The sequence below is a fragment of the Sinocyclocheilus grahami genome, unplaced genomic scaffold (assembly GCF_001515645.1).
Source record: "Sinocyclocheilus grahami isolate Dianchi unplaced genomic scaffold, SAMN03320097.WGS_v1.1 scaffold574.1, whole genome shotgun sequence".
NCBI classification, from domain to species: Eukaryota; Metazoa; Chordata; class Actinopteri; order Cypriniformes; family Cyprinidae; genus Sinocyclocheilus; species Sinocyclocheilus grahami.
The window spans coordinates 844,686-857,642 of record NW_015505753.1 but is presented as its reverse complement, the minus strand read 5'-3'; the positions used below and the strand labels follow the sequence as shown (position 1 = coordinate 857,642).

General features: G+C 35.7%; 1 protein-coding gene across 1 annotated transcript in view; it reads left to right on the top strand.

The window, feature by feature from the left end:
• Positions 1–9,345, top strand: part of cyth3b (cytohesin 3b) — a 48,292-nt gene extending 38,947 nt beyond the window's left edge. The window contains exons 10-13 of the mRNA XM_016239731.1: positions 4,099–4,175; positions 4,467–4,538; positions 4,628–4,782; positions 8,733–9,345. Of these exons, the coding sequence (XP_016095217.1) occupies positions 4,099–4,175; positions 4,467–4,538; positions 4,628–4,782; positions 8,733–8,805 (377 nt within the window). The 3' untranslated portion in view covers positions 8,806–9,345. The remainder of the gene's footprint in view (positions 1–4,098; positions 4,176–4,466; positions 4,539–4,627; positions 4,783–8,732) is intronic.
• Positions 9,346–12,957: the final 3,612 nt, after the last annotated feature.

The window sequence follows — 12,957 nt, the reverse complement described above, 5'->3', positions numbered from 1 at the left end:
GGACACACAAATTCCTTGTTTACTATGTAATGTCCCAGGAGTCCTGTATACATTGTAATAATGAAGGTACACATTATACCCACACAATCTTTATGTGTCCCCCTCAGCAGTAAGCGGTGGGGAGCTTTTTCCACTCAAATAATAATTCTATATAAGTCAATAATGTTGAGAAATAATCAAATAATGTGACCATCAGTTCAGTCTCTATATCAATTTCCTGTTAACAGTAATTATTTCTCTGTTATCACAGGGAAGTTGTCACAGAGTATTTAAAACTAATACGTTTTTGATGAGATTGTTCATAAATATCAAGTTGGAGCAAGTTTCATGAGTGTGAAATGTTTTGAATTTATAAATTTTATTATTGGCCAAAATTATGGAACATTTATTCATTTAGCAGACATTTTTATCCAAAGCGACTTCCAGATGAGGAACATCACAAACATTTTTCAACAGATTTTTTAATACAATAATTTCTATAATAAATAGGAGTGTATAGGAGGAGTAATAAAGAAGAATTATAGTAAGGTTTTATTTTTTGTATGTTACCAGTTGCATTTTTTTATGTTTCATGATTTTTTTTTTATTCATAACTTTCCTAACATTTGAAAAGGCTAGGCTATTTGATGACACGTTCCATTTCTTTACCCCATATAATGTGACAACATGCTATTGGGGCATGTTGTCACAAAAGGGTGATGTGGTTTAAGTAAACTGTATCTTATACACTGTGTTCCAAATTATTATACAAGTGACAATTCAGTAGGATTTCAGTGAAATAAAAAATCAGATTCAATTTTACATAGAAAGTGTTTGTTTTATTTCTTGTCTATTTTTAGATAACTGGCAGCAATCTCAGACAGGTTTGTTAAATAATTTGCCAGGTCTTCTTAGGTAAATGGAAAACTTACTTGGAAGAGGTTGCTCCACATTATTAAGCAAGTCACAGTTCTAATGCAATATGGTGAGAAAGCAAGATCTTTCTAAAGATGAAAAGCATTGAACAGTGCAACAACTTGCAAAAAGCATGAAAACAACTAATATTTTGTGAAAACTGAATAGAGATTATCGAACTGTCAATAGATTTGTGAGTGATTCAGAGCACAGAAGAACTCGATCACATAAAAGCTTATTAAGGAAAGTTTCTGTCAAACAAATTATTTGTATTAAAAAGCTATAAAGAAGCCACTATTGAGCGGCAAACAGGTATTTTAAGCTGTCTGGCAGAAGCTGCATTTCAGCCACCTGAAAGCGAAACATTTACAGTGGGTGTAGAAATACATGAAGAATCATTTTTATATAGTTTTATTCACTGATGAATACAATGGATGGTGCAGATGGATGGAGTTCTGGATGGTTGGTGAATGATAGTTTGGAACATGTATGTATGTATATAAATCCCCATAAATAAACAATCATTATTGTTGGACACGTATTGTTCAAAGCATTGTCCAAATGAAGGTACCCTGATCTTTGCCCTGTAGGCCAGGAACTAACAGAAGCCTGCATGTGTTAAATAGAGTCATTGACATTGTGTCATTGTTCCTTTATCCATTCAGCTCCTTCACTGAGAGCCACATGCCATGAAACATCACTACGACCCTCATTTCCCATCTGTGAGTGGCCTTCATTGCCATGAGCTGCACTGGTGCTTTGAATGACTCGGGGTCAAAGGTCAGTTTAGTGCATATGGTCTGATTTAGCATCACACCTCAGCTGTATTGTTTGGCTCGGGACACACAGATTCCTTGTTTACTATGTAATGTCCCAGGAGTCCTGTATACATTGTAATAATGAAGGTACACATTATACCCACACAATCTGTATGTGTCCCCCTCAGCAGTAAGCGGTGGGGAGCTTTTTCCACTCAAATAATAATTCTATATAAGTCAATAATGTTGAGAAATAATCAAATAATGTGACCATCAGTTCAGTATCTATATCAATTTCCTGTTAATTATATCATCAGTAATTATTTCTCTGTTATCACAGGGAAGTTGTCACAAAGTCTTTAAAACTAATACGTTTTTGATGAGATTCTTCATAAATATCAAGTTGGAGCAAGTTTCATGAGTGTGAAATGTTATGAATTTATCAATTTTATTATTGGCCAAAATTATGGAACATTTATTCATTTAGCAGACATTTTTATCCAAAGCGACTCCCAGATGAAGAACATCACAAACATTTTTTTTTGTCTCAACAGATTCTCAACAGATTTTTTAATACAATAATTTCTATAATAAATAGGAGTGTATAGGAGGAGTAATAAAGAGGAATTATAGTAAGGTTTTATTTTTTGTATGTTACCAGTTGCATTTGTTTATGTTTCATGATTTTTTTTAATTCATAACTTTCCTAACATTTGAAAAGGCTAGGCTATTTGATGACACGTTCCATTTCTTTACCCCATATAATGTGACAACATGCTATTGGGGCATGTTGTCACAAAAGGGTGAAGTGTATTAAGTAAACTGTATCTTATACACTGTATTCCAAATTATTACAATTGACATTATGACAATTCAGTAGGATTTCAGTGAAATAAAAATTCTGATTAAATTTTTTTTTTCTATTTTTATAAAAATCTCAGACAGGTTTGTTAAATAATTTGCCAGGTCTTCTTAGGTAAATGGAAAACTTACTTGGAAGAGGTTGCTCCACATTATTAAGCAAGTCACAGTTCTAATGCAATATGGTGAGAAAGCAAGATCTTTCTAAAGATGAAAAGCATTGAACAGTGCAACAACTTGCAAAAAGCATGAAAACAACTAATATTTTGTGAAAACTGAATAGAGATTATCGAACTGTCAATAGATTTGTGAGTGATTCAGAGCACAGAAGAACTCGATCACATAAAAGCTTATTAAGGAAAGTTTCTGTCAAACAAATTATTTGTATTAAAAAGCTATAAAGAAGCCACTATTGAGCGGCAAACAGGTATTTTAAGCTGTCTGGCAGAAGCTGCATTTCAGCCACCTGAAAGCGAAACATTTACAGTGGGTGTAGAAATACATGAAGAATCATTTTTATATAGTTTTATTCACTGATGAATACAATGGATGGTGCAGATGGATGGAGTTCTGGATGGTTGGTGAATGATAGTTTGGAACATGTATGTATGTATATAAATCCCCATAAATAAACAATCATTATTGTTGGACATGTATTGTTCAAAGCATTGTCCAAATGAAGGTACCCTGATCTTTGCCCTGTAGGCCAGGAACTAACAGAAGCCTGCATGTGTTAATAGAGTCATTGACATTGTGTCATTGTTCCTTTATCCATTCAGCTCCTTCACTGAGAGCCACATGCCATGAAACATCACTACGACCCTCATTTCCCATCTGTGAGTGGCCTTCATTGCCATGAGCTGCACTGGTGCTTTGAATGACTTAAGACTTAAACTACTTCAGTCTGTGTGCATTTAATTTATTTAATACACAAGTTTCACAATTTGAGTTGAATTACTGAAATAAATACTTTTCCACGACATTCTAATTTATTGAGATGCACCTGTAGTCCTGCCCAAATTTACACCACTGACATATCCAACCACTGCCTCAGGCCACATCTGTCTTTTGTCCTTCAATTGCATGTGCCCATGAAGTCCACTTGACCATAGTATTCTATGAATCTGAAGGGTGATCCAGAGTGCCTCTTCATGGCTTCAATGTGTTCTTTTGCAGAGCTTGCACTGGAGATGAATTGTCTATTTTGCATTATGTCACTCAAATGAAGAACACAAGGGCTGAGGCTGGTATTTAGGACAGTCCCAAACTCTTCAGAAATTCAACCAATTCATGGTTTATAAACTAATTAATGGTTTACAGTTTTCTGGAATGGGAGAACATATTAACATAGAAAAAGATAGATATCATACACTGTGAATATGCAGAACTAAACTTGGCCAGATAATTTGCAAATAAATGAGTGTTCCACCAGAAGGTATTGTTGATGATATTCCAGAAATGAGAAACAGGAGCTGTATGTTATTGTTGCATTGGCGCTAGTCATTTACTGCTCAGAAATTGGGTCATTGGCCTTGATTTAGTTTCTGTTTGATGGTTCATAAGTTCTGTTTAATTTGCTTTGCAGGTGGGCGAGTAAAAACTTGGAAGAGGAGATGGTTTATTCTGACCGACAACTGCTTGTACTATTTTGAGTACACAACAGTAAGTAGTTTTTGTTATTTATGGGTTGTTAAGTACATTGTTTCTGGGGTGTGTACACCAGGGCTGTCAATCCTGTTCCTGGAGATCCACCTTCCAGCAAAGTTCAGTTCCAACCCTGATCCAACACACCTGTCTGTAATCATCAGCTGCTCCTGAAGATCTTAATTAGCTGGTTCAGTTCTGTTTGATCAGGGTTGGAGCTGAACTTTGCTGGATTAGGCACCATGTCCTGAGAGTTTGAGCAGTTATTCTCATCCCAGATGCATTCTGATGGGTTTCTCCTGCCTATAGGACAAGGAACCACGTGGAATTATTCCTCTGGAGAACCTCAGCATCAGAGAGGTGGAGGAACCCAGGAAACCTGTGAGTGCCCAAACAAACTTGATAGTTAGAGCTGAACAAGATCATGAAAACATCATGCCTTACATTTTATGTTTTGTTTCCTTATGTAGAACTGCTTCGAGTTGTACAATCCCAACCATAAAGGTCAGGTGATCAAGGCCTGTAAGACTGAGGCAGATGGGAGGGTGGTAGAGGGAAACCACGTCGTCTACAGGATATCAGCACCCACACCAGAGGAGAAGGAAGAATGGATCAAGTCCATTAAGTAGGATTTCCTTCCAATTGAACATATTTGAATCATTAAAGGGGTCATATGATGCGATTTCAAGTTTTCCTTTCTCTTTGGAGTGTTACAAGCTGTTTGTGAATAGATAAGATCCCTAAAGTTGCAAAGACTAAAGTCTCAAACCCAAAGAGATATTCTTTATAAAAGTTAAGACTGGTCCACGCCCTCCTAAAATGCCTCGTTTAAACACGCCCCCACATGTCTACGTCACTGTGTGGTAAGATTTGCATAACACCGCCCAAATGTTCACGCAAAGAAAGAAGGCGTAACAGCCTGTAAGTACGTTTTCATATTTAAAGGATTTGCCACTGACGATTCAAACACGAGTTTTGAGCAGTGTAGTGTAGCGCTTGTTGTTTGTCATTTCACCGATCACAAATGCAGACATGGTTTTGTTTGCGCGATGCAAGGCAACGCGTAAAAAGACAGTATAAGTCATTATAATCAGTAATTATGTCCCCACTAGCTGCAACAAATGCCTCGATTATAATGGGTTTTATTGGTGTTGTCTCGTCGCGCCGGGACATGGCATCACAGTATGGTAAGGGGCGTAACGTACGTAGGAGAAAAAATAATGTACAGTATGTGGAAAATAATGTTTTTTAACCTTAAACCACATAAAGACATTTCATTACACCAAATACACAAAATAATGTTCTTTTTAGCAACATCATATGACCCCTTTAAATAGTCTTGTTCCGTGATCTCATCACTGGGTTTCACCCGGTTGCTGAAGAAATACAGTGATGACGTTAACACGCGTTTACACATAATGTTCCTCTCACACTAAACTAAGTCTCTAAAATCTATTTAATTCATTCCAGTAATTAGAATTTGGGGGATTACTTAAATGACATGAAAAAAAATCTTAATGGTCTTAGACTGAGACATGTTATTGACATGTTTTGTGAGTTTCACCTCACTAGTTTTTTTAAACATAGCTATCCGCTGATGTTTTGTTCATATTGGGACAGCAGTGGATTTTAGCAGCACTAGTCATGATGGTGTTTTCAATAGAAACAGCAGTCTCATCACATAACCCCTGTTTTCATGGGGCATCAGTGGAGATTAGTCAGAGCTTAACCCCCCACAAGCCATCAACTCCAGCGGGACCAACAGACCTGTTGCAGACCTGTTCTCTCCGCTAATCCAGGCCTAGCACTAGCGTGTCTCATCTCTCAGAGACATGCTGTAGGATGAGAGGGTTTATCACAGCACATTTTGCCTAGTCGGCACAGTTATGACCCACAATCCTTATCTGCTTATCTGTAATCATGCTTTATACGCTCAGGATAGGGGACCATTCAGTCATGCTTTGGAAACAGTCCCAGGAACAAAAACAAGGGCTTCCCATGGGTTTTAAGTCATTCAGCAGAAATAAGTCATGGCCGTGTATCTGATGGGTATGTCGGTGCAGAATCTGAGCCCACAGAACTCAGAATGTAGAACTTCATTGGAACACATTTGAAATCCATTCAGCATAATTATTATCAGGGTAGAAAATAATAATACCTTGTTTAATGCATGATGTCATCCTATTGTATGTGAGTCCTGTTAGCATTTTTGGAAACATTTAATTTGTTGCATTTTTTTAATTATAATTTTTGATAGTCGAATCAAAACTCATTCAGATATTAAAGAAATACTATGCTATTCCGAACATAGAGTGTGCAAATTAAACACATTTCCCAGCAACCTTTGCAAGATACAAATAGCACTCATTCTGCTCTGCATCTCCAAGAACTCACAGTATATAACTACTTTTAGTATTTTTTAGAGAGAGAGAGAGTGTCTCAAAAAAGGGAGGCATATAGGAAGGTCATAGCTCTGTTCCAAAACCTAATGAGCTGCATAGATCACTACAAAGACTGTGACCATTTCGAAATGCTTGACATAGCCTTGTGAAAAAAGTTTTTATTTTATTTTATAATGTGCACTATAAGTGAACATTCGATACAAATCATTAAAAAATATATATATATATATATATATATATATATATATATAAAGAACTATACTGTACTTTAAGTCCATTTAAGTGTATTTAGTACACCTACATGACTTTTCCTAATTCCATTTATTTAAAATTAAATTCAATGTTTTACATTTAAATCAGTATTTTAATAATCTTTTGTCATATTTTAGAGTAGTACACTTGTGTGTTAGTATGTTAGTCAACACATCAAAACAAGTACTTGATAATTTTAACTGTATGTAATGTTATTATAAAAATTGTGTGTATATATATATATATATAAGTATACTAAAGTGTAATTCTTTTCACAACAATCAACTTAATGCAACACAAACAGTGTTTGTCACTTTTCATTCCAGTAGACTTTAAAGGGTTAGTTCACCCAAAAATGAAAATTCTGTCATTAATTACTCACCCTCGTGTTGTTCCAAACCCGTAAGACCTTCGTTCATCTTCGAAACACAATTTAAGATATGTTTGATGAAATCTGAGGGCTCTCTGACCCTCCCATAGACAGCAAGGTAACTACCACGTTCAAGGTCCAGAAAAGTACCAAGATGATCAACAAAGTAGTCTGTGTGACATCAGTGGTTCAACTGTAAAGTTACGAAGCTATGAGAATACTTTTTTGCGCAAAGAAAACAAAAATAACGACTTTATTCCACATTTTTTTCTCTAGTGCGTCACTTGTGCACGGCAGTATCATGACGCGGCGCTGACCCATCACTTTGTCGATCATCTTGGTACTTTTCTTGACCTTGAACGTGGTAGTTACCTTGCTGTCTATGGAGGGTGAGAGAGCCCTCAGATTTCATCAAAAATATCTTAAATTGTGTTCCGAAGATGAACGAAGGTCTTACGGGTTTGGAACAACACGAGGGTGAGTAATTAATGACAGGATTTTCATTTTTGGCTGAACTAACCCTTTAACATTAGCATGTTGCTAAGCTAATGGCACAATATTGTAATAAACATGAAAAATAAATAGCATTAAACTAAATACAGTACACTTTTTTCACTGACTTTATCAGAGCATTCAGGGATTACCTAATAAATGAATAAAGCCCCGTTCACACCAAGAATGATAACTATAAAGATAATGATATTAGTGTCCACACCAGCGAATGATATCGTCTGTTTATTCTAAGGGCACCGTCTGCCGCTTTAAATTCTTGAGCTCGTTACAGCAGGATGGATTCTGATTGGCTGTCAGTGTTTTATCGTTCATCAGCTGGAAAAAAATCGTTGTGATCACTTTCAAAACTATTTTTTTTCCAGCTGATGAACGATAAAACACTTGACAGCCAATCAGAATCCATCCTACTGTAACGAGCTCAAGCTCAAGCGAGCTCATTGTTATAGTTGTGGTGTGAACTATGCTAATCTTTAATATTGAGAACAATTTTTAGAACTATATCTTTATAGTTATCGTGCATGGTGTGAACTGGCCTTTACACATGTGATGCTGCCTCAGATATTGGCCAAAATAAGGTATCTTATAAAGCACCATAATGTTGCCGCCTATCTGGCTGGAGCACACACGTGATGCCTTAATATGCTGTCTACATAGGCAGCTAATTAGGTTTTGGAACAGAGCTGTATTCTCCTCGCAATGAAAGTGGAGCATGAGTTTCATACAGTATATACACAATGCTAACAAGATGTCTAGCCGTGAAAACTGTGGCAAACATCAGGAACATTAGATATCAGTCGCTGATGGATTTAAACCGGCCTTTAATCTTAGCAGGTCTGGCCTTGCACTGGACAAGACTCAAAAGCGAAAGTCGGGGTTAAACGAGGGCGGGGTCTGTCCTCAGAAACTATGAAAACCAAACTAGGTCACTGAACAAACTATTTTCTATGATGTGTGTACTATATATGTGCTACATTTCCAGATCAAAGATGCCGAAGTCTCTTAGCCTCTCCTCACATCTCCTTTAATTGGTTCCTTCAGAGCAAGCATCAGCCGGGACCCCTTCTACGACATGCTGGCCACCAGGAAGAGACGAATCGCCAACAAGAAGTGAAGTCTGCATCCAAACCGCTTCCCCAAAGCCTGCAACACACACTGCCTTCTGGGACAGCCTTTGCGAGCGTGCGTGTTTGACGGGGCCCAGCAGCCGAAGAATTCATGTTTATAGTTCCTTTCTTGTGTCTCTATGCGTATAAAAACACAGCTGTCCTGATCTGTTTGTATTTGCATGGATGTTGGTACAGTATGTATAACTGGGCGGCTCATTGAGAGGCCAGAGGAAGTCGTTTGTGATCTCTCACTTCAGATGTCAGATAGAAAAGCCATTTATTTCAAGAGAATAGACCTATTTCAATGCCCAACGACCTGACGATGTGATCGCACAGGGCTCTGAGACAATAAGCCTGCATGGTCATTATGTCTTATGGTGCTAGAAAACTTCCTGCGTGCATGTGACCTCAAGCTCAAATTGACATTAATGATTCAATTCTAACACTAGGTGGCGGTCTGGAGTCAGCTGGACTGATTTCATGTTGTTAGAGTACGAAAACAGCAAATATGTAACACATACACTGCCGTTCAAAAGTTTGGGATGAGTACGATTTTTAATGTTTTTTTTTTTTTAAAGAAGTTTCTTATGCTGATCAAGGCTGCATTTATTTGATCAAAAATACAAAAAAAGCTGTAATTTTGTGAAATATTATTGCAATTTAAAATAACAGTTTTCTAAAATATAATTTATTCCTGTGTAGCAAAGCTACATTTTCAGCATCATTACTCCAGTTTTCAGTGTCATATAATCCTTTAGAAATCCTTCTAATATGCTGATTTATAGGAAAAAAATAGTAGGCTAAATCGTGTGGACGATTTACTATTTCGTTCCCTCGATTTGCTAAATCGTGTGCACGATTTATAAATCGAGAGAACGAATTAGTAAATTGTGAGCACGATTTAGCAAATCGAGGGAACGGATTAGCAAATCGAGGCAACAAAATAGTAATCGTGTGCATGTTTTAGTACATCAAGGGAATGAATTAGTAAATTGTGCGCACGATTTAGCAAATCGAGGGAACGAATTAACAAATCGAGGGAACGAAATAATAATCGTGTCCACGTTTTAGTACATCGAGGGAACGAATTAGTAAATTGTACGCACGATTTAGCAAATCGAGGGAACGAATTAACAAATCGAGGGAACTAAATAGTAATCGTGTGCACATTTTAGTACATCGAGGAAACGAGTTAGTAAATTGTGCGCATGATTTAGCAAATCGAGGGAACTAAATAGTAATCGTGTGCACATTTTAGTACATCGAGGGAACGAATTAGTAAATTGTGCGCATGATTTAGCAAATCGAGGGAACGAATTAACAAATCGAGGGAACTAAATAGTAATCGTGTGCACATTTTAGTACATCGAGGGAACAAATTAGTAAATTGTGCGCACGATTTAGCAAATCAAGGGAACGAATTAACAAATTGAGGGAACGAATTAACAAATTGAGGACACAACATAGTAATCGTGTGCATGTTTTAGTACATCGAGGGAACGAATTAGTAAATTGTGCGCACGATTTAGCAAATCGAGGGAACGAAATAATAATCATGTGCACGTTTTAGTACATCGAGGGAACGAATTAGTAAATCGTGTGCACGATTTATTTATTTTTTCTTGCATGTCATGTGCGGGGCTCCGTAGATTTATTATCAGTGTTGAAAGAAGTTTTGCTGCTTAATATTTTTTGGGACCTGTGATACTTTTTTCAGGATTTTTGATCAATAAAAAGTTAAAAAGAACCGTGTTTATTCAAAACAGAAATGTTGTGTTACAATATACACTACTATTCAAAAGGTTGGGGGTCGGTAATTTTTCTTTCTAAATTTCTAAAGAATTTTTCAAAGAAATTAATACTTTTATTCTACACGGATGTGTTAAGTGGATAAAAAGTGATAAGACTTAAATTGTTAGAAAAGATTTTGATTTTGAATAAATGCTGTTCCTTTTAACAATTATTCCTCAAAGAATCCTGAATAAAAATCACAGGTTCCAAAAAATATTAAGCAGCACAACAGTTTCAACACTGATAATAAATCAGCATATTAGAATGATTTCTGAAAGATCATGAGACACTGAAGACTGAAGTAATGGCTGATAAATTCAGAAGTATATTAAAATAGGAAACCAATATTAGAAATTGCACAATATTACAGTTTTTTTCTGTATTTTTGATCAAATAAATACAGCCTTGATGAGCATAAGAGTCTCCATTAAAAAAACATTTAAAATCTTACTGATCCCAAATTTTTGAACAGCACTGTATATAGATTTAGTTTCTGGGTACCAGTCCATTAACTTTTCCATTCTGGTCTTGGATGACACCATCTACTGTTACGTATGATGTGTTGATGTAATACGAATGAATTTGCTTGCTTTTGTGTTCTTATGACAAGTATAGTTAAATATCTTTTTATATTTATTTACTTTGTGAACTGATTTTATTCTACTCATAATTGGTAAACTATAGTTCTAAGTTATGTGTAAATACTGTAAACATTTGTCTTCTTTTTTTGTGTAAGTACAATCTCTGTAGCATATAAATCTACTGGCTTTTTAATGTTAGGGCTCTTTGCTCAGCAGCCTTAAACTTAATGTACTTCTGTCAGGGAAAAACAACTTGTAATTCTGGAAAATTAAGTTTTTTAAAATCCAGTAGCAATTTATATGTGGTTGTAAAATAACAGCCCTGTCCGAGGGCAGAATACTATCTCCAATGCCCTTTGGGGCTCCAGATTAATTTTTATATGTCTGTATAAGCTATTGGTCAAAATGTACATGAAATATAAAACATTCATAAAGCTAAAACTTTCAAGAGTGATTTTTTTTCGTCACACATCACAGCTATTTGATCCAACTTTGATCACACCTTGAACACACTTACCGCTTTTTTTAAATGGCTCTAAATCACATTCGGAGTATTAAATTGAAGTTTCAGTGTATTTAAGTGACATGAACAGTGAAACGTTGGTAGAGTAAGTGGAGAATTAAGAAAAACAAGGCAAGTTTTGCAATATGTTTAGATTATATCCATTGCGCTGTAAATGCAATCTGTCTGACACTTCCAAAATATTAATGTAGAAAGCATAATCGTACATTAGTTATGACAAAAAGACACGAAACAACATTTCAGATACATTTTCAGATACAAAAAAGAGAGAAAAGCAACATTTGTAATATATGTATACTATACTGTGTTATGCCATGTTTTATCAAACATGGATGAGCCAAAACAAGTGTTGGACGTTTACAAAGAACTGTTTCATTAGCTTTGTTTTATATTCATAGCAGAAAATACATTAATTTTAAATAAGCTGTGGACAACTATATAATATTACAATTCCATCACAAATATTTAAAAGATTGGCAGGTTATATTCTACTTTGATGTGTTTCATTTCAGATGTGCAATAATACGGGATATTTGTGGTATATTTGTTCATTTGTATTTTTTCTATTATATACAGTATATAGTTTGTATATGTTGTTCATTTATTTTTCAAAAGTTCATTTATTTCTAAAGATATATATATATATATAAATCTGCACTTATTTACTAATATTTTTTTCAGAACAACCTCTATAAGAATACAATTTGATATGAATAGATTTTATATTGCATAAATACATAGTATAATACACATTAATTTTGTACTATTCTTGAAAGCAGATTGATCTAGTTGAAGGCTAGTGTTCCATAATGGCTACAATTCATGTTAGTATAAGCACCATACATATTTACATTGATCAACACCCTGTTGAACATTATAGTGCCCCTATTATGGGTAATGAACGGTTCATATTTTGGTTTTGGGAGTCCCCAACAACAGGTTGTCATGCATGCAAGATCAAAAAACACTTTCATTGTCTTTTAATATGCATTTATTTTTACATTACTTGCTCAAGGACTCCCAAACGCTACGCTCAACGATTAATTTTTCCAAACCCCTCCTTTGCGTGACACTAATCTGCGGTGATTGGTCCGATTGGTCTCATTTTCATTTCATCATAAGCCTGTAATGCATGATAAAGCAGCGTTTGTGAGCGCAGTGCTGCTTTATGTACAGCGTTACCACTATTTTTACTACTCCAAAAGCAGCACCTAGTGGCAAAGAATGAATTTGCATTTTCATTCAGACCAATGTGCCAATAT